This window comes from Syngnathus leptorhynchus, chromosome 6 (assembly GCF_054491065.1).
Source record: "Syngnathus leptorhynchus isolate UIUO chromosome 6, UIUO_Slep, whole genome shotgun sequence".
Taxonomy (NCBI): Eukaryota; Metazoa; Chordata; class Actinopteri; order Syngnathiformes; family Syngnathidae; genus Syngnathus; species Syngnathus leptorhynchus.
Window position 1 is genome coordinate 2,435,813 of NC_141200.1, and position 17,128 is coordinate 2,452,940.

At 44.6% G+C, this 17,128-nt stretch overlaps 1 protein-coding gene across 4 annotated transcripts in view; it reads right to left on the bottom strand.

Annotated features, from left to right (window-relative positions):
- Nucleotides 1-17,128, bottom strand: part of cntn1a (contactin 1a) — a 30,504-nt gene that overhangs the window by 2,509 nt on the left and 10,867 nt on the right. For 3 of the 4 annotated variants that reach the window (XM_085914675.1, XM_085914674.1, XM_085914676.1), the window contains exons 2-20: nt 11,763-11,898; nt 11,158-11,196; nt 8,447-8,573; nt 7,835-8,013; nt 7,673-7,768; nt 6,818-7,193; nt 6,554-6,735; nt 6,178-6,302; nt 5,695-5,812; nt 5,254-5,401; nt 4,400-4,527; nt 3,628-3,800; nt 3,235-3,358; nt 2,191-2,352; nt 1,869-2,018; nt 1,353-1,423; nt 805-1,039; nt 319-422; nt 59-248 (exon numbers count right to left, since the gene is read on the bottom strand). In XM_085914675.1, the coding sequence (XP_085770801.1) occupies nt 59-248; nt 319-422; nt 805-1,039; nt 1,353-1,423; nt 1,869-2,018; nt 2,191-2,352; nt 3,235-3,358; nt 3,628-3,800; nt 4,400-4,527; nt 5,254-5,401; nt 5,695-5,812; nt 6,178-6,302; nt 6,554-6,735; nt 6,818-7,193; nt 7,673-7,768; nt 7,835-8,013; nt 8,447-8,573; nt 11,158-11,196; nt 11,763-11,820 (2,785 nt within the window). In that variant the 5' untranslated portion in view covers nt 11,821-11,898. The remainder of the gene's footprint in view (nt 1-58; nt 249-318; nt 423-804; nt 1,040-1,352; nt 1,424-1,868; nt 2,019-2,190; nt 2,353-3,234; nt 3,359-3,627; nt 3,801-4,399; nt 4,528-5,253; nt 5,402-5,694; nt 5,813-6,177; nt 6,303-6,553; nt 6,736-6,817; nt 7,194-7,672; nt 7,769-7,834; nt 8,014-8,446; nt 8,574-11,157; nt 11,197-11,762; nt 11,899-17,128) is intronic. The other variant, XM_085914677.1, reaches the window with a different exon arrangement.

The window sequence follows — 17,128 nt, forward strand, 5'->3', positions numbered from 1 at the left end:
CAGCGGTGAAGGTGGCGTGATGTCACCCGGCAACCGAGCCTCGTCGTCGACAACTTACGCGGCTTCTTAGTGCGAATTTCCAGGCGATCGCTGGCCGGCCCGTAGCCGGCGGAGTTATATCCCCGGATTTCGATGAGGTAAAGGGAGTCAGGTGTCATCCCGTCCACTCTGGTGTAGTTTTCCCGACTGGACACCGACACTCTGTGGGCGCCGCCTTCACTGTCCTCCTTTTTCCTCCAGTACTTCACCTGAGACCCAAACGTGGATTGGCTTTTTTTGTGTGTTTTGAAATCAGGCGTGACCTGTTTCTGCGCCGACCTGGTATCCGTCTATGTTGCTCTGCGTGATGGGGAACCACCACACCACGGCGTCGGTGGCAGACAGCGCTTTGCCGTCGATGTTGGCGGGGGCGTCGGTGGGCACTAGTGCAAAACATGGAAGACCTCCGTCAAAATCAAACTTGGATTTGAATAAAACGGGATTCGCTTTGTTTGTTGCAACAGACACTCGACCTCAATTTGGGGCAGCAAAAGCCCTGCGCTCGAGTGTTGCCACGGCAACCCAACTTGACTCGGAGTGCCGGTGCTTATCTCGACAGTCTGTCGGTGAAGGTTAATAACCGTTCGAAGTACATGTATCTCGATAACCCCGCCCCCCCCACCCCAAACAAAAGGAGAGGACAGAAGATGGGTCTCGCGTTCCTAACATTCCACAAAATCGACAAGTGAGAACTTGCTGAGAAGCAGATCGATCGAAGCTAGCGACCTATGACCTCATTATGACATCACCCCCCCGAACTCTCACCGTCTTGTGCGGAATAAACGGTCTGGGGCCGACTGTAGGGTCCCTCCCCTTTGCTGTTGAACGCTTGGATTTTCACAATGAACTCGGTAGCAGGAGCGATGGATGGATCTTTGTGCACGTAGCGCCTGGCTTGAGGGTCCGAGACGGTCACCTGCGTCCACTCCACGCCGGCTCGAGGTTTGAAGGCCACGATGTAGCCAAAGTATGGACCGTAGTAGTACTGCTCCTGGACGGGCTGGGCAAGACAGTAATACCAAGATATTTTTTAATATTATTATCAAGATATGTAATATATGTCGGATGGATGGATGGATGGATGGATGGATGGATGGATGGATGGATGGATGGATGGATGGATGGATGGATGGATGGATGGATGGACGGACGGACGGACGGAGAGAGTGCTAGCGAGCGCGCTAACTAGCTAGCTATCTAGCTAGATACCTATCTACTAGCAAGATAGCTACCTAGCTAGATAGCCATCTAGCTTATCTAGCTAGCTCGATAAACTTGAAGTCAATCCCCAAAAAGTAAAAGTCCCAATCTACCGTCCACGTGATGGTCAGCTCCCTGTTGGTACCGCCGCCTCCACCCACATCCGAGGGCGCCACCACAGGACCTACGTTGACAAGAGAGTGAAAACTCTGAGCCTGGACGCAAAGAATGCGTACAAAGCACTCCAAGCCGCACAGGCTGTAACTAGCAAACCACGACATCCTTCTCAATATCTCTTCCTGGTGCCAAGCGCAACACCTTCACCACTTCTTTTTTTTTTTTTTGGTTTTGAAAGAGCGTCTGTGATTTTCATTGTCGACTCGACATTGGGAACAGGCTTTCCTCAAAGTGCTCATTTGCGGAGGTTTGTGCGGTCGCTCGGGCTTCTCGCGGAAGAGGTCAGCGCAAAGGCCTTTCCCGCTGACTCGTATTTCCTGCGATACTCATCATAACCCAGCAGTTATTCAAGACGCTCAAAAACAAACGAAAAGTCAGCACGGAAAGCTGGACCCAAATAGCGCTTTTTCCGTTCCGTGACCTTTTTTCCTGACTGGTTCGCATGAACTTACTGGAGGGCAGGGTTTTCTCTTTGCGAGAGGGGACGCTCGGGTCGCCGGCTCCCAACGTGTTGGTGGCGATCAACCTGAACTCGTACTCGGTCCAGGGCACCAAGTCCACCACGGTGGCCGTCTCCGCGTTTCCTTCCACGTCCGGCGGAGCTACAAAGACAAGGTTGACAGGAGGAGCTATGTTTACTTTTTCTTTAAAACAATAAAGGGTGTCAGTTTATGGAAAGCATTTTGGAAGGTGTCATTTCATGCCGAGCGGCGTGTCGGAACACTTTATAGCTCGTCATTACAAAGCCGCGGGTTGTTTATTCGGCGTCCTCACATGTGGTGGCGTTCTTCCACGCGGTCGGCGAGAAGGCGTCCCGATACTGGATGGTATATTTGGAGATGGGGCTGTGGTTGTCTGCTCCGCGGCTCCACTGCAGCGTTACGTTCTTGTCGCTTTTGTCCGTCACTCGCACCCCCGCCGGGGCGCCGGGGGGGCCTGAGGTTGAGAGGTGGTGGAGGGGGTGAGTTAGTGTTGCTTGATGGCTTTGGAAAATGAAAGATTTTAAACACTTCCGTGTAAAAACTGCAAAGTTATAAAAATAATAGTAAATTATAGTCAAAATAAATAATAGATAATTTCTTTTAGACTGTATTATTTTAGAAATACGTAATGTATGTTTTTATTGTGTAATTATTCGTTTTTAGTGCATCTTTTTATTTTTTATCATATTAATTACTACTATACAAATGGAAAAAAAATCTCAGATACTATTATAAGTAAATATTTCCTTTTTCTGAACAAAATTTCAAGAAATTTATGTTTTCTCATTTTTTTATTTCTTTTATTTATTCATGATTTAAAAATATTTAATTTCAAATTTTGTAAGTATGAAAAACTATTGTATTGATGTTTTTTGTTTCACATCAAGTATTACCACACAAAGGAGAAATATGCTTTTAAAGCCCTTTGTCTATTTTTAAGGAACCTTGATCACCTTAACGACTGCTTTGTTGCGTTTGTTTATAAAAGTTCCTCCGAGTTAAAGGCATCGGTAGAGACGTCCGGATGGAAACGCTGACACAAGCCCAATGATCTGACCAACAGTTGGCCTTCAAAATGAACGCTCATTTCTTCCACTGGAAAAAAAAAAAACATTTCCTGATAGCAGGGATCAGCTTGAGTCCAAACCCGCAGCTTCACTAATAAACTTAGATGACTGAGGCGATTCCGCGGCCGAATCTGGACAGGCCTGGATGGTGGCGCCAAAGATCTTCATCACCAGAGATAAAGTCTTTTGGATGTCGGCGTAGGCGAAAGGGAATTGTTTTGGAGAGCAACTGACAAATTGTTGGTGATGAGAAGAGAAGCTTGACTGACCTCTGACAACCAAGCTTGCAGAGGAGGTCACGTTGTCCACGGTAGTCTGCGCCGTGCAGGTGTAAATCCCGGCGTGCTTCAACTGAGCCTTTTTGATCATCAGCTCGCCATCCGAGCTTCCGTTCTGCAAAAAGGCAATGATTGGTCAACGTTAACATCGTCAAACTCCGATTGTATGCTTAACTCATTACAGCAAGTCAAATACTGTTATGAATACTTCCTAAACTGTATTAAATCAAAGCCGACCACATTTTACGAGCGGAAAAAAAAAATGTATTATGTAAAAGCCATCAAATTCCAATGTGGTGTGTGGCGAGCGGCCATAGCGCTAACCGCCACGCCGCAGAGGGTTTGAATCGATGGACGCTATCAGAAATTGCCGTTTAATCTCACCGGGCTGCGTTGGTAATGTTGGCCGTCCTTGTCCAGGTCTATGACTCGGCCGTCCAGGGACCAGATGAAGGTGATGTCCAGGGAGGAGTCGTGTGACGCGGCGCACTGCATCCAGGCGTTTTCACCGACTTTGACGTCAGCGTTGGAGGGGGCCAAGGTGATCTTTGTGGAGTCTGTAGGGGGCGCCAACGTGATGCGTCATACATACATAACATATATACTGTATGTATACATGATTACATATATACATAAATACAACAAATAAAATAAGTACACACTATTACGAACACTCACGCTTTACAGACAAAGATAAATCTTATTTCTATTTATGATTATAGCTTTTTTATACCTCAAGAAAAAAAATAATAAATCGAATAATATTATTTATTGAGATGCACCCGTGTGTCTTAAAAGCAACCTTTACTCATACATGTACAATGTAAAGCGTATTTCCTGTTTGTGGAGTGTATAGGGAGGTAAAAATGGTGTATTAGGCTAGTTGCGCAATTGTCCACATGGGGGCAGCAAAGAACCGCTTATGCATTGTCAGGCCGAACAGTTTTTCAGTTTGCCATTGAAGCGAATAAATCCTTCAAAAAGAATACCAGGACACTTGTAACACATTAAATTTGTTCCTAAACTATACTCGCGTGTCTCCACGTTTCATTATTTAACATCCGTCGACATGTGAAGGTCAGCGAGCGCAAGAGTGATGATTTCCCAGCCAAGGCCAACATGGCTCTAACCAAATAGAAAGAAACATTTGATGTACCTGTTACTGTTAGAGAGCCTGTGCTGTTGGCCTTGCCTCGGTCGTTTTGGGCAAAGCAGGAGTACCTGCCCTCGTCCGTGCGAGTCACGTTGAGGATCTCCAAGCTGCCGTCCTCCCAGATGAACATCCTGATGAGATAAGAGACTTTAATTCGATGTCTTCTCTGCTGGGCCGAACAAATTTACGAGCAAAATGCAAGTAGTGCTTTGAGATATGTATGTCAAATAACCTTTTGCCATTGAAATGAATGGAAATTCCATTAATTCATTCCAGCGAGTATTTCTGTAATGCATTTTAATGGAGGAAAAAAGTCCAAATTTGAATGTTGAATAATGCAAACGTTAAGGTTAAAAGTCCACTGTGTATTAATCCATGCGTGGATGATGAAAAAATTGTCATAAAAGTGCTTAGACTACGTGATGCTTCTCAAATAAAGTTTGAGCGCGTGAGGGTGAAAGCGAGCTGAAGGCAAAAAGAAAAGAGACGTCGGATTCCCTTTTTTCTTTGCATATTTCAACCTCATGCATGAAAAATAGCATCCACGCCACGGAGGCGATTAAGGGGCATATGCTGCATAGTAATTTGATCGCCGTTTGAATCCCACCCGTGGGGGTGGGGAAGAAGGTCGGGGGTCTCCCGGCTTCCCCCAGATTAGGCTTGTTTTGTCAGAGAAGGGTTTACCCATCAGGATGAGCTTAACGTCAGGAAAACCACATCAGAATTAGGGAATCCGCAGCTTATTTCCATCCCTAAAACGGCACATTTTGGGACTTGGTGTGGAATTTTGACCCACATAGTCGAGGGGTGAAATGTAACATGGCGGCCTTTTGGAGATTTTGGAGGCGGAGTTTTACCTGCTGGAGTTGGACAGCAGCTCGGTGTCCTTACTCCACGAGACTTTGGGCTTGGGGGCGGCTTTGGGTCGACACTCGATCACCACTCGGCCGTTTCTAGGAGCGAGGACTTGCTTGACCGGGTTGTGTTCGAAGGTGGGAGCGCAGTCTGGAATGGGAGAAGTAGTAATATGGATTATTGAGCAAAAAATAATTATTCTGACAATAATCACTGCCTCAGTAGAGTTCAGTTGTATTTAACTTTTTTTCTTATATTTAGTATATTCAGGGACTTAAAATTATATCATTTTCATGAACACTTACACCTACTATGCTACTGTGTTGGTCAATATGGTGGTACTTAGTGCCCTTGGGAATTTTTTAGCTCTTCAAAATGAGAATGAAAATCCAAACTGTAGCAGATATTTGTCAATGTCGAGTATCCATCTAAAAATGTCTCACCAAACACACGCAGTTCAGCGTTGGCAAAGATGACCCCATGGGGATTCTCAGCGATGCACTGGTACATCCCGGAGTCTTCAAACGTCAGACTGCTGAACGTCATCACTTCCCTGTCCAACTGTGCACAATGAGGCGTCGCAATCAAGTACCATTCATTAAATGGCTCCGCATTGCGTTGGCGAGCAAAGGGCCGGCAATTCAAACTGTCGGATGTTGACACGCACAGATGAGGAGATGCTCATTTAACAAAGAAAGGCCTTCATTAAAGTATCAAATGGATATTTTAACACCCCCGCTTTGCTGTCACTGCTATTCACATTGTTGAATTTGTTTTGATTGTTTACCCAAGCAGCAGCACAAAAGCAAGAGGGAACTTCTCTTGACATAACAAGCTGGCTGTGTGCCAGCAGTCTGTCAGCGGCGGCCGGTAAAGCGACATCGTGTTGGCTAAAGAGCCGCGCGAAGAGTTAGCTTGAACGTTACCGGCTCTCCGTTCTTCAGCCAGCGGACGTTTGGTTTGGGTTTGCCGCTGGCCAAGCAGGACATGGTGTAGGCGCTGCCGAGGTCTGCCTCGGCGCTGCTGATGTGCTCCACCCACTCGGGAAAAGCTAGAAACACAGATGAAGACGTTAAGAAAAAAAATGTTTAGTCTAAACATGGTATTTGGATTAAAATTGTGTTTGAGTGGAATACGAATTCCACTTTTTATCTATATTAAGGGGCGGCCATTTTGTGGACTACAAATGACATCACAGCTGCTCAAGACTCAGCTTGCTAACATTGCTAGCTAGTGAGCTAATGTTAGCATGCGCGTTTGTTTTTGTTCAAGAGGCAAGAAAAGAAGCCCGCCTCGACATACCTTCCACAGACAAATGTGCGCTGTGATAGTCTTTTCCCTTGGAGTTGACGGCCTCGCACTGATACTCGCCGCCATCTTCCGGCCGCACGTTGTTCAGATGCAGGTGAGCCCCTGCCGTGCGCACCTCATGGTTGGCGGGAAGCTCACCGTTCAACTTCTTCCAGCGGATGTCCGGGACGGGGCTAGAGAAAAATAAATTCAATTTACAACCATAAAATGTGAATTTTGTGTGTATTTATTTTTTTTATTTTTATCTCCACTTACTTTCCCAAAGCAAAGCATTCCAAAGTGATATTGCTCCCCGCCAGAGTGGTAGTGTCGGGGAACTTAACGTTGAGGTCAGCCGGATACTTCCGATTTGGACCTGCGGCGTGGGGGATAAACACAACTTGGATTTTATCGGCACAACTGGGATGAAAAGTGAGGTACTGACGTTCGCTGAGGGGAACCAGCGGGATGTAGTTGGAGAAGACGCTCTTGGAGATGGAGGCGCTGGAGGCGATGCACGAGTAGTTGCCGCTGTCCGAAGCCTCCACTTTGGAGATGTAAAGGTTGCCCGTTATTTGCGAGACAAAGTGCCTTTTGTCCAGCAGGATAAAAGTAGGGAACTCGTTGAGGATCCATCGGAAGGACAGGTCAGCTGCACAGACGCAAAACGCCCGCCTGTCAATCATCGCCTCAGACACTTAGCGACCGCTCTGGAAATAGCCGAGGCTTTGAATGCAACATTAGCCCAGCGTGAATCGTCTGAATAGGTGCAAATTTTGAAGAGAGGCGGGAAAAAAAAAACGGTACATTCACTTGACGCTGAAAAGGATTTATTATTCATTTATTGACCTTTCAGATTAAAATCGTATAATTCTCTTGACTCGGGGAGGGATAATAGAGAGATGTTGTCTGGTGGCTATAATTTGGCATGAATATGAAAGCACGAGGTTGAGACTAAATATATTCGTTCAGTTTTGAATATGAAGCAGGAAAAAAAATGAACTCGAGTCAAGACTAATAAATTATGCAGGATGCATAAATTGAACAACTTGTGAGCAAATATGGTCCGAGAAGTGTGGTAAAAGTTTGTCGAAGTTGATTTTAAAGAATTATCATTTTCATCTTGCTCACCTGGATGATGTGGAGGAGGAGCACAGAGAAGAACTGCCCCCTGTCCTTCTTTGACATACACAGACTCCCTCTCCTCTGACGAGAAAAGGTCCAAATCTACGAAATGACAAATTTTAATCACATATGTAAGCTAACATTAGCCACAGTTTCAACAAAACTTACATCCAAACTGGACCGACGCCTCTCGGCTAACGACCGTCCCGAAGGTATTGCTGGCCAAGCAGGTGTACCTCCCCTCGTGTTGGTTTTTAACAGGCTCGCTGATGACCAGGTTGCCTTCCGACAACCTGTAGTGTTGGTGTTGGGCGCTCAGGTCGATTTCGACGCCGTCCAGCATCCATCTGCCCGAAAAAAAATGTAATGACATAATGTAATAAAATTGTATTTAATGCTGCACTTTAATTCATCGCGATGATCCTTCTGGTGTGCCCGCCTGCACAACGATGACACGAGTATGAAGACGCGGCAAGGAAAAATGATTTACATACATTTGCATGTAAATTGGCTGAGCTCATCAAAAAACAGCGTCCGCTTTGCTGCACTGTGAAATGAAGTGTCAGCTAGTGCCAACAACATTTTGTTTTGTTTTTTTAATCACTTCAATTGACGGTTAAATCGTTGTTTGTGGGAGGACAAATGATGGCGGGAATTTGCATATTATTGCCGTCGAATGAAACGAAAAGACGTGGTAAATGCTTAAGCATCTTATTTGTTTGCGTTTTGTGTGAACCTTCAAAGACTCAGTCATGATGTGTATGAGGGAACATATGTTACTTGTATGCGGCAGGTGGACTGGCTCGGGCCCGGCAGCTCATGGTGATTTTGTCCTCGGGTGACTCTTCGGGATAGATGGTGTCCACCGGCTGCTCCTCAAAGACCGGCCCGTAACCTGTGGCTTCATCTGTAGGCGAACGAGGCCGAAGGTAAACAACAACAGAGAGCAGGTGGACGGCTTTGACAAACATCAACAAAGTCGGAGTGAGCCCTGGTGACAGTTCTGGGGCGCGTGTGACAGCTGGCTTGGCATGATGGCTGGAAAAAAAATGTTGTTTTTTTTCAAAAATGATATTCGACTTTACTGAAAGTTTTGGTGGCAGCCCCAACGGACATCTGCTGTATTTGATCATATTTGCTGTATTTTCTCAGATTTGCCAAGCTAAATCAAAATGGTGATTTTTTTTTTTTACTGGGGCATATTAAATGTATTTAATTTAATTTTATTTTTATTTTATTTTTTATTTTCATTTATTTATGCAGCTGAATGGAGACCTAAACATCAGGATTTGAGTTTGGGTTGGTCATTAGTGTAGCAATTAAGTTGTGGCAAGATGGATTTAATCTCACTGGTTGGACTCCTAACGCTTGCTTCGAAATGAAAGTGCAAGTGCTAGAAATGAGTCATGGCGGGGCCGATGGGACCCAAATTAAGTGAGAAAATCTGTTCTGGGAATGAGGGAGGATTTCAGCTCTAAATTTTATATTTAAGGATTTTAAATTCTAAGCGTCCGCTCACACACACAAGTGAGGAGAACATTAGCGACTGCTGTGAATAAATTATTTGTAGGTAGAACAAGAATATAAGGATGACTCCTGGTGGCGCTCCAATTGTTTTACTGTATGGTGGGATATGACAGATGGCGGGGGAGGACGGGGGGGGAGGAATTTTCGAAGCAGGCCACAGAAGGCCTGGAGACACGGCGGTCTCTCCTCTCGCACCTCCTCGTGAACTTGTGTCTGACACGCTTGTGTGTCCTCTCGACAACCCACACAGCTGCCTCATTTGCATATTTACAGCTATCTCCAATAGTTTTGAAACAGGCAAAACTTTGAGGCATTTTATTACTCCAGCCCTTTTTTTTTTTTTTTTTAATCCTTTGACTAAACAATTTCTCCAAATGGAGAGACAAGGCCTCTTCACACTGGAGCTTGCATTCAAGTCAAAATGGAAAAAAAAGAAGACAGCTCCAAGAAAATGACTAACTTATAATTCCCTCTTTCTTCATCACCCCCAAAACGTTTTGTAGCATCATCCCAAAAGGACAAACGTTTCTGTTTCATTGCTGTACAGCATCGCTCTGTCTCCTCCTTTTTGGCAACACTTGACTGCTAGTGGATCGAGTCCACGTGCTAAACAGGCGAGGGTTTATTTACGCTCGGTGAAAAGAGTGACTTTTCCTCCTACGCGCGTACGAGAAAAAAATAAAAACCGATTGTCATTTTATGTGCATTTCATCCAATTAGTCACAAATGCAACCATATCAAAGAGATTGTTGACTTCGCACACTAACTCACGACAAACAAGTCCAAATAACAATAAAACGTTTCTCAGAGAAAACAAAAACAGAGCGTGCCGACTGGCAAGCAGGGCGGGGAATTGTCTCTGAAGTGAAAAATTCACACACTGACTAAAATAAATATGCGGCCCAAATGGAATTATGCCGCTGAGACTAAAGTGACTGCCATCTCTCACAACTCGCTGATCTGATTACAATGTTTTCTTCTCCCGCCATAAATCCAAATCTTTAATACGGAACATCTCACTCCATTTGTTTGCTACAAAACAAAAGATTTGACCTCTTCGGAGATGGAGTGAAGCCCAGAATTTTCAAAACGACGCTAGCGTGAAATGAGAGTTAGCTTAACTTGAGTTGTAGCATCATTTAGCTTTCGAGAACATCGAGCTAGACAGCCTTTAAAAGTCACGCGTGGGTGTTAAGTGAGAGAAGAGGAAGAGAAGTAGCGGCGCTGATCAACATCTTGCTCGCAGGGAAAGAACTCGGCCACGGATCTCAGCGGGAAGACCACCTACACGCCGAATGCGTCATCGTCCTGCTATAAATATGCCAAATCGGCGAATATGAAGTATTTTGCATGCTTTGCGACCGGAATACGAGGGGAATATGGTTTGTCCTTTGGTTCAACTTGTTTCCGGGCAACCAAGCAGCAAGCTATCTTTTGTCCCAAGCGCTGTACACCTCATGCTGACATTTTGATTACAATTTACTTTTTGTGCCAAAAAACAAAAACAACAACTTGTAGGGAGTAAAATGCCAAGATAGACCACCGCTAGGAAACGATAGCACAATGCTTCTTCAAATTGATAAAGAAAAAATTTAGCTGGCTAACGGACGCTGATGTTTATATTGGTGTGCTAATATGCTAATGCTAATATAACCAGGTTCGATCCATGACATTCCGTTGATAGATAATAATAAATGTAAAAGATGTTGTGACTTTGACCTCAAATTTACAGCACGTGTCCTTCTTTGAAGGCCAGAGCGTCATCAAACTGTCAGCGCAGTCGCTTATCTCTGGAATGTGAATTGAATATAACTGGAGACATGTTTTAATGGGAATTCGATGTCTATGTTTAAGGTCCACTCATCGGAACTCGGGATTGGCAACGTCTATTTTGTACATCAGTTAAAGTCCAGTAATGTTTTAGAGTAGCCAAGGCTGCCAAAATGATTGGCAATAGGTCTTACCTCGATAAAAGTCGGGTTCCTCCTCTGGCATAGATGTAGCTGTAATAGTGAGCAAAGGAAAACAGTGTCAGCATCTTTCATCGCAACGAGTTGGATTCCGAAAAGGCTCAAGTTGCAACTTTTTTTATTTGTTGTCACGCTGGCTATCGACCTTCATCCTTCAGCCTCAAAGAAATGTCAAAGCAATGTTCTTGAGTCGCAATAACGACCCCGTCGGCTGCTGCCGACTGCGCTCTACATTTTTATGTACATAGGAGATGTCTGCATCTTCACAAAAAAAAATACAAAATGGTATATGAATGTGAAATGTGATTTGAAACTAGAGACTCGTGACTATTCCTTCCTTTTTGTTGTTTATCTGAAATCAATAAGCTAGCTGCAAGTAATGCCTCAAGGTACACCGTATCTTTTTCTGACAGCCCATTTTCCTCGTTCAGTATTTTATGGCCACTTGGCTTTGTTTCCATCCTGGCTCATTCCACTACACAAAAAAAACAAAAGGACTAAAATATGTGACGTTACGAGTGATGTACAGATTTTAGGACAGTTTGGGTTTTTTCATATTAAGTCTACTTAGCTAGTAAACATGATGGAGAATTACTGACCTGCGGGGGAGCTAAAGAGCAGCGGAAGGAGATAAAGGAGGAGGATGAAGTCGGGCATGATGGTGACAACTGCCGGGTGGAGGGGCTTCAGCTAGGCGCTCAGTCGATGGAACATTAGCAAGACCGCCTGGTTCTCCTGAAAGAGACACAGCAAGACAGATCAGTTATTATAACTATCGGGAGGCGGGGCAAATACATGCAATAGTCATTCATATGAATAAATTCAAATTATTGTTAAAGATAAAATGCAAATAATTTGAATTAAAAAAAAATCTATTAAAAAAGTTAAATACAAATATTAAATTAAAAAGTGAAACAATCGTGGCCCTGTCTATTTTTTTCCAGGACATAATATCACACAACTAAACAAGGTGCCACTTTTGACACTTCCCTTCATGCTAAGTCACTAGCATCTTCACGCTAACCGCTTCCCGTCAGCCTCCGAGGCTCAAACCAATTGACTGACACGTGGACCGCCGCCAAAACAAACCGCCCGTGCCGGTTCATCAGAGCAGACATCCCCTTCCGAGACATTAACGCCACACAAGAACCGGCACCTCGCGCTAACACACTTTGAAAAGCAACAGCTGTCTTAGCGTCAAGGCCGCGAGCATTCGCGGAGACAATGGGAAGGATAATTAGGATTTCATAATGGCTGAATTTAATTCATCAGCGTGCGATGTTCCTGCTACAATGACATTAATCCCAAGAATTACACCGGCAATGATCTGGCTTGGTGCAGATGTTGCCTTCCATATCATATGGAACCATATCAACGTGTAGAACAAAAGTAGCACGAGCATCGGTTCCACACAAGCTGGCCCGGTCCAATCGTTGTAGTGTTGATTACACCGTCGAGGCAGACATTATCGATTCTTTGTGCAGGGCCTGATGTGTCAGACGCCGTGGTTTCGAGGTGTGACAGCACAAAAAGATTGAGGTAGCAGCGCTCGCCAGACAGAGACAAATAGTCGTTTTTATTTTTTTTTTGTTTACAGCTGGCCGGATAATGATGTACTATTTCAAAATGATTCTCAGATTGAGACACGGACGAAATTCGTCTACATGGCGACCACATATGTGGAAGTGTGAAACTCATGTGACCGCTCATCTTCTCCAACTACTTGGATACAAGGGGGGGGGGGGGGGGCGTCTCCTAGCAACACCATCCAAAAAGGAGCAATTTGGTGCGCTGCGCGATAGCAATGAAACTACGCAAACAGTCATTGACAGCCCAATGACCCACCGCCGTCCGTCTATTCGCCGCGTTCCTCTTTTTGAAGTCTTGCAAAGCTGTGGCGACCCTCCCTCGTTCATTTCCTTCCTCTCCACGATTTGTCTGGCTGCCGAAAAAAAACAAGTCGTCTCGCTGCCGTGAATCATACATGATGGTAATAGATGCACTTAGGAGATTAGGGGAGATGACGGGCAGCCTCGTTTTAACGCGGGGGTGGGGGCGCACGGCCGATGTCATCCATCACATTAGGAAGCCGCCAGCCAATAGTTTCAGTGGAAGAAGGAAAGCAGCATGCTCGTATAATCACTTTTAATTTAATAGGGGAGGGGATCTATCTTGGACCTCACCCTCCCGTCGTCACGCTAACTCAACGGGCCTGAATGTGACAGCAGTATCAAACGCAGACGTATTTTCACCCCCTTAAATTACACCAAGGGCCTTGCCAAAGTTGTTTACGGATTCTGGTGACCCCAACGTTGAGATTGGAAGTCATATTACATCAAGAGGCGGTTTGCTAGGGGGCAAATTGCGGGATTGTGAAAGCTTCCCTCCATTGACCACTGCTGTCATTTGTGCTTGTTATCATGACCCCATAACTCCCTTATGTTGCCAGGCGAAGAGGACCACCCCCCCCTTCCTCCGATATTTGGAACCATTCCTTATCAGCGAAGCAGAAAAGGGGGTGGGGAAGCCTGTGGCTTCAAAAACAAGACATTCCGACGACCCCCAACACCCCCATGGAATTTCACGCACAATCAACAGCCACAATCATTAAAATCAGATTTGCTGTAATCCTCGTAAGAAGAAGGAGCCAAGATGGGGTTAAGGCTAGATTGGTCCTAATCAGACGGAAAAGGGAAGATGTGTACTGCTCAAAAGCAGTGGTGTTCAAACTAGTGACTGGGGGCCATTAGTGGCCCATTGTATATTTTTTAATGGCCCGATGGATGGATGGATGGATGGATGGATGGATGGATGGATGGATGGATGGATGGATGGATGGATGGATGGATGGATGGATGGATGGATGGATGGATGATTCTCACCACAAAAGTAGCAACCAATGCTCAAAAGTCTGCATCGTGCATTATTAATGGCAAAAAGTATTGATTACCAAAGAGTCTTTTTCAGTCTGTCAGGAGAATACCAGTAGAACGTCATGCCGGATTTAGTATCAATGCCGAGACCGGGAGACTTGTCAAGATTGCAAGAAAGATGAATACAGAAATGTGCAGAGACGTCCTGGACGATAACCTGCTCTTGACCTCGGGCTGGGGTGACACACATCTTTCAGCAGGACAATGACCCAAAGAACACAGGCAATATATCAAACGAGTGACTTCAGGGTAACTCTGTCCTTGAGTGGCCCAGTCACACTCCAATCTGATGGAATATCTCTGGAGGGATGTGGAAAATGACAATTACGCTCCACATTTATCCTGATGGAGATTGAGAGGTGATTCAAAGACATTGTTTTCAAAAAAGATTTGTGAATACAAGAGCGCATTTCTGTCACACTGCATCAACTGAATGGACATTTTTCTGGTGTGTTTTCCTTGACCACTCGGGAGCAGTATAGGACACACTGTTCATTGAGACGTCTCAAAGAAGCCATAGTATTTTTGTCATTCTTCACAGAAGATAAAGAACATGTGACTGGGTAGTTTTGTATTATCGGTCTACATGTGTTGCTGCACCGTTTGTGTTCCACACGTAGCTTAAAGGGTGCATTGATTCTCCAAGTGTGGCACTAGTATCATTCCAGGTAACTAGGCTCATTACTTCCATTAACGCATTGCCAAAGCTCAATTCAAAGTTTGTGTTGAAATGATTTTTCCAATTTTTAATCGTAAATGACAAGAGATTGCGAGGGGCGGATCCCCTGACATTTGTGTCTGTCTATTCCTCTAATCACGAAGCCTCAAATGCTTTCAAAATACGCTTCAACCGTCACGTGTCGTCGTCGCACATGACAAACTGTCAAGCAGGCAAAGGTCGCGGTGGGAGATGCGCACTCTATTACGCAGAGTGCTCGGCTTAATTGCTTCATGCCACATCTGCTCAATGAAGATATGGGATGAAATCTTTCTGGAGAGACATATTTAATAAGACCCCCCCCCTCATCACTCAGTTATGGTGGTGTAATGTAGGTGACATTAGTGGCGTGAGTTCACACTTGGCAATTACCTTGAATCAATACTGATTGAATCCAGTTCAGGCTCACCCAAGTGCGCCCAACTACGGCCGTGGGGCTATTTGTGGTCCTCAATCCATTTTTTTTTTTTCCATTTTTTGTAGCGCATTTTTGAATGTCATTCCCTTGCCTCCTTTGATTTTTCTATAAGCGGCAGTGGGATAAAAAAAAGTTTGCACACCCCTGATCTGTCCAAAGTCATTCTCCTCTGATTGGATTAAACCAAGCCGGACTAGCGTTGGGCCACAGATGAACCCAATGTTGACAAAAAGTGCCCATCAAAACAAGCCATGTGTTTAATTGCATTAACGCCGAAGACGATGTCAGCACACTTGAGCGTCAAGCAAAACACGGCAATGAGGTCACAAAAGTGTCCTGTGCTTACCTTGCAGGCGAGATGAGCTACTTAGCAACCCCCCCCCCCCCTGCACCCCCCCCCCCTCAAACGTGCCTACCCTGCCAAGTGTCCTAAATACTGAGCTCCATTGTCTGTCCCAATGAGATGGCGCTAAATGGAGGTGGGAGGCAGGGAAGGTGGGGAAATAAAGAGAAGCTAATTCCCGGGCAGAACAGAGGGACTCATGCAAATGGGCTGCAACTCAAGACGCCTCCCACAGTCAGGGGTCTTCTTTCCTTCTTGTCCGTGGCCAGGCTGCTGTTTAATCTTTTAAGCCCTCTTGTCCCACCAGCACACACACACAGTCGTCATAAGACGTTCTTGCCCCCCCACCCCTCCTTCTAATACATCCATAAGCCCAGCAGTGCTACAGACATATGATCAGCATTTTCTAAGCATCTACTTTACTGAATGAACATTTATATATTTTTTGGTATTCCCAGTGGCTGCTAGTCTTAGAAAGTATAGTATATGGTTCTGATAATCATTACTGGACAAATTTAAGGGATAAAGTGAGAGTTACCTTAGCAACTGTGATGTCATTTTCAGTGGACAAACAAAATGGCCGCCACCGGAGATGGCTAAAAACAGTTCGATTTTGCTGCTTAATTCATGTTTCGCAAAAGAGCTGTTCATCAAAATGTCATGTTTCGATAACCGGGTCCGCATAGAACATTTCCTTTAAGTATATTTTACTTTTCTGACGATATGATTGCAACGCTTCAAAAGTATTTTTCTTTTGTAATTAGAATGGAGATCACACAGTCCTGCAACTATACACAAAAGTCATCAATAAACTTATTTTTCCCTTTCTACATTAAACTTGTTTAAATTTGCGCTTCATCGCAAAGAATTTGAAAAATCATTCGCTCTATAATCGCCTAAATGGGCCTGCGCTAAAAAGGCGTAACTGTATTTCACATTCTCTTTATTTTTCCGTCTGGTGATTACACAGCCACTTTGATTGCGACGCCAATTCGCGTGTGTGTTACGTCTGCTTTCACACTTGATGTGCTGCCGCGTCTGTCCAAATATGAAGATCTACATATTTATATGCATTCTTGTGAAGTCTTTTCTTAAAAGACAAGAGCAGACCTTCCAGCATCTTTTATCAGCCCGCTCTTGAATTGATTTGCTTTGGTTGAAAAATCAAGCGTGTAGAAATGTACAGAAAAAAGATTTTAAAATTGGGTTTCTCCAGCAGATTTCCTCATATTTATATTGTATAGTCTGGATAGTCATCTTTCCCGCCTAAATAATGACGGGGAACAGTTTTAAGTGGGCTCCTAAACCGTGTCCCACTTTAACGTGCACTCATGCTTAAGAACAGGTCAGTGAATCGAGATTACCCACCTGCTCAACATGAATAAATTAGCTTGTTTTTACGTGTCACTCATGTTATTTCCATGTACGTTTCAACACGACACACATTTGATACGGCTGAATTAGATAAGTGTAATAAACAATATACATAAAACATCCATTTCAAAACGTTTTCTGAAGGAAGCCACCCGAGCCGGTTCGAAAAAGAAATAGCT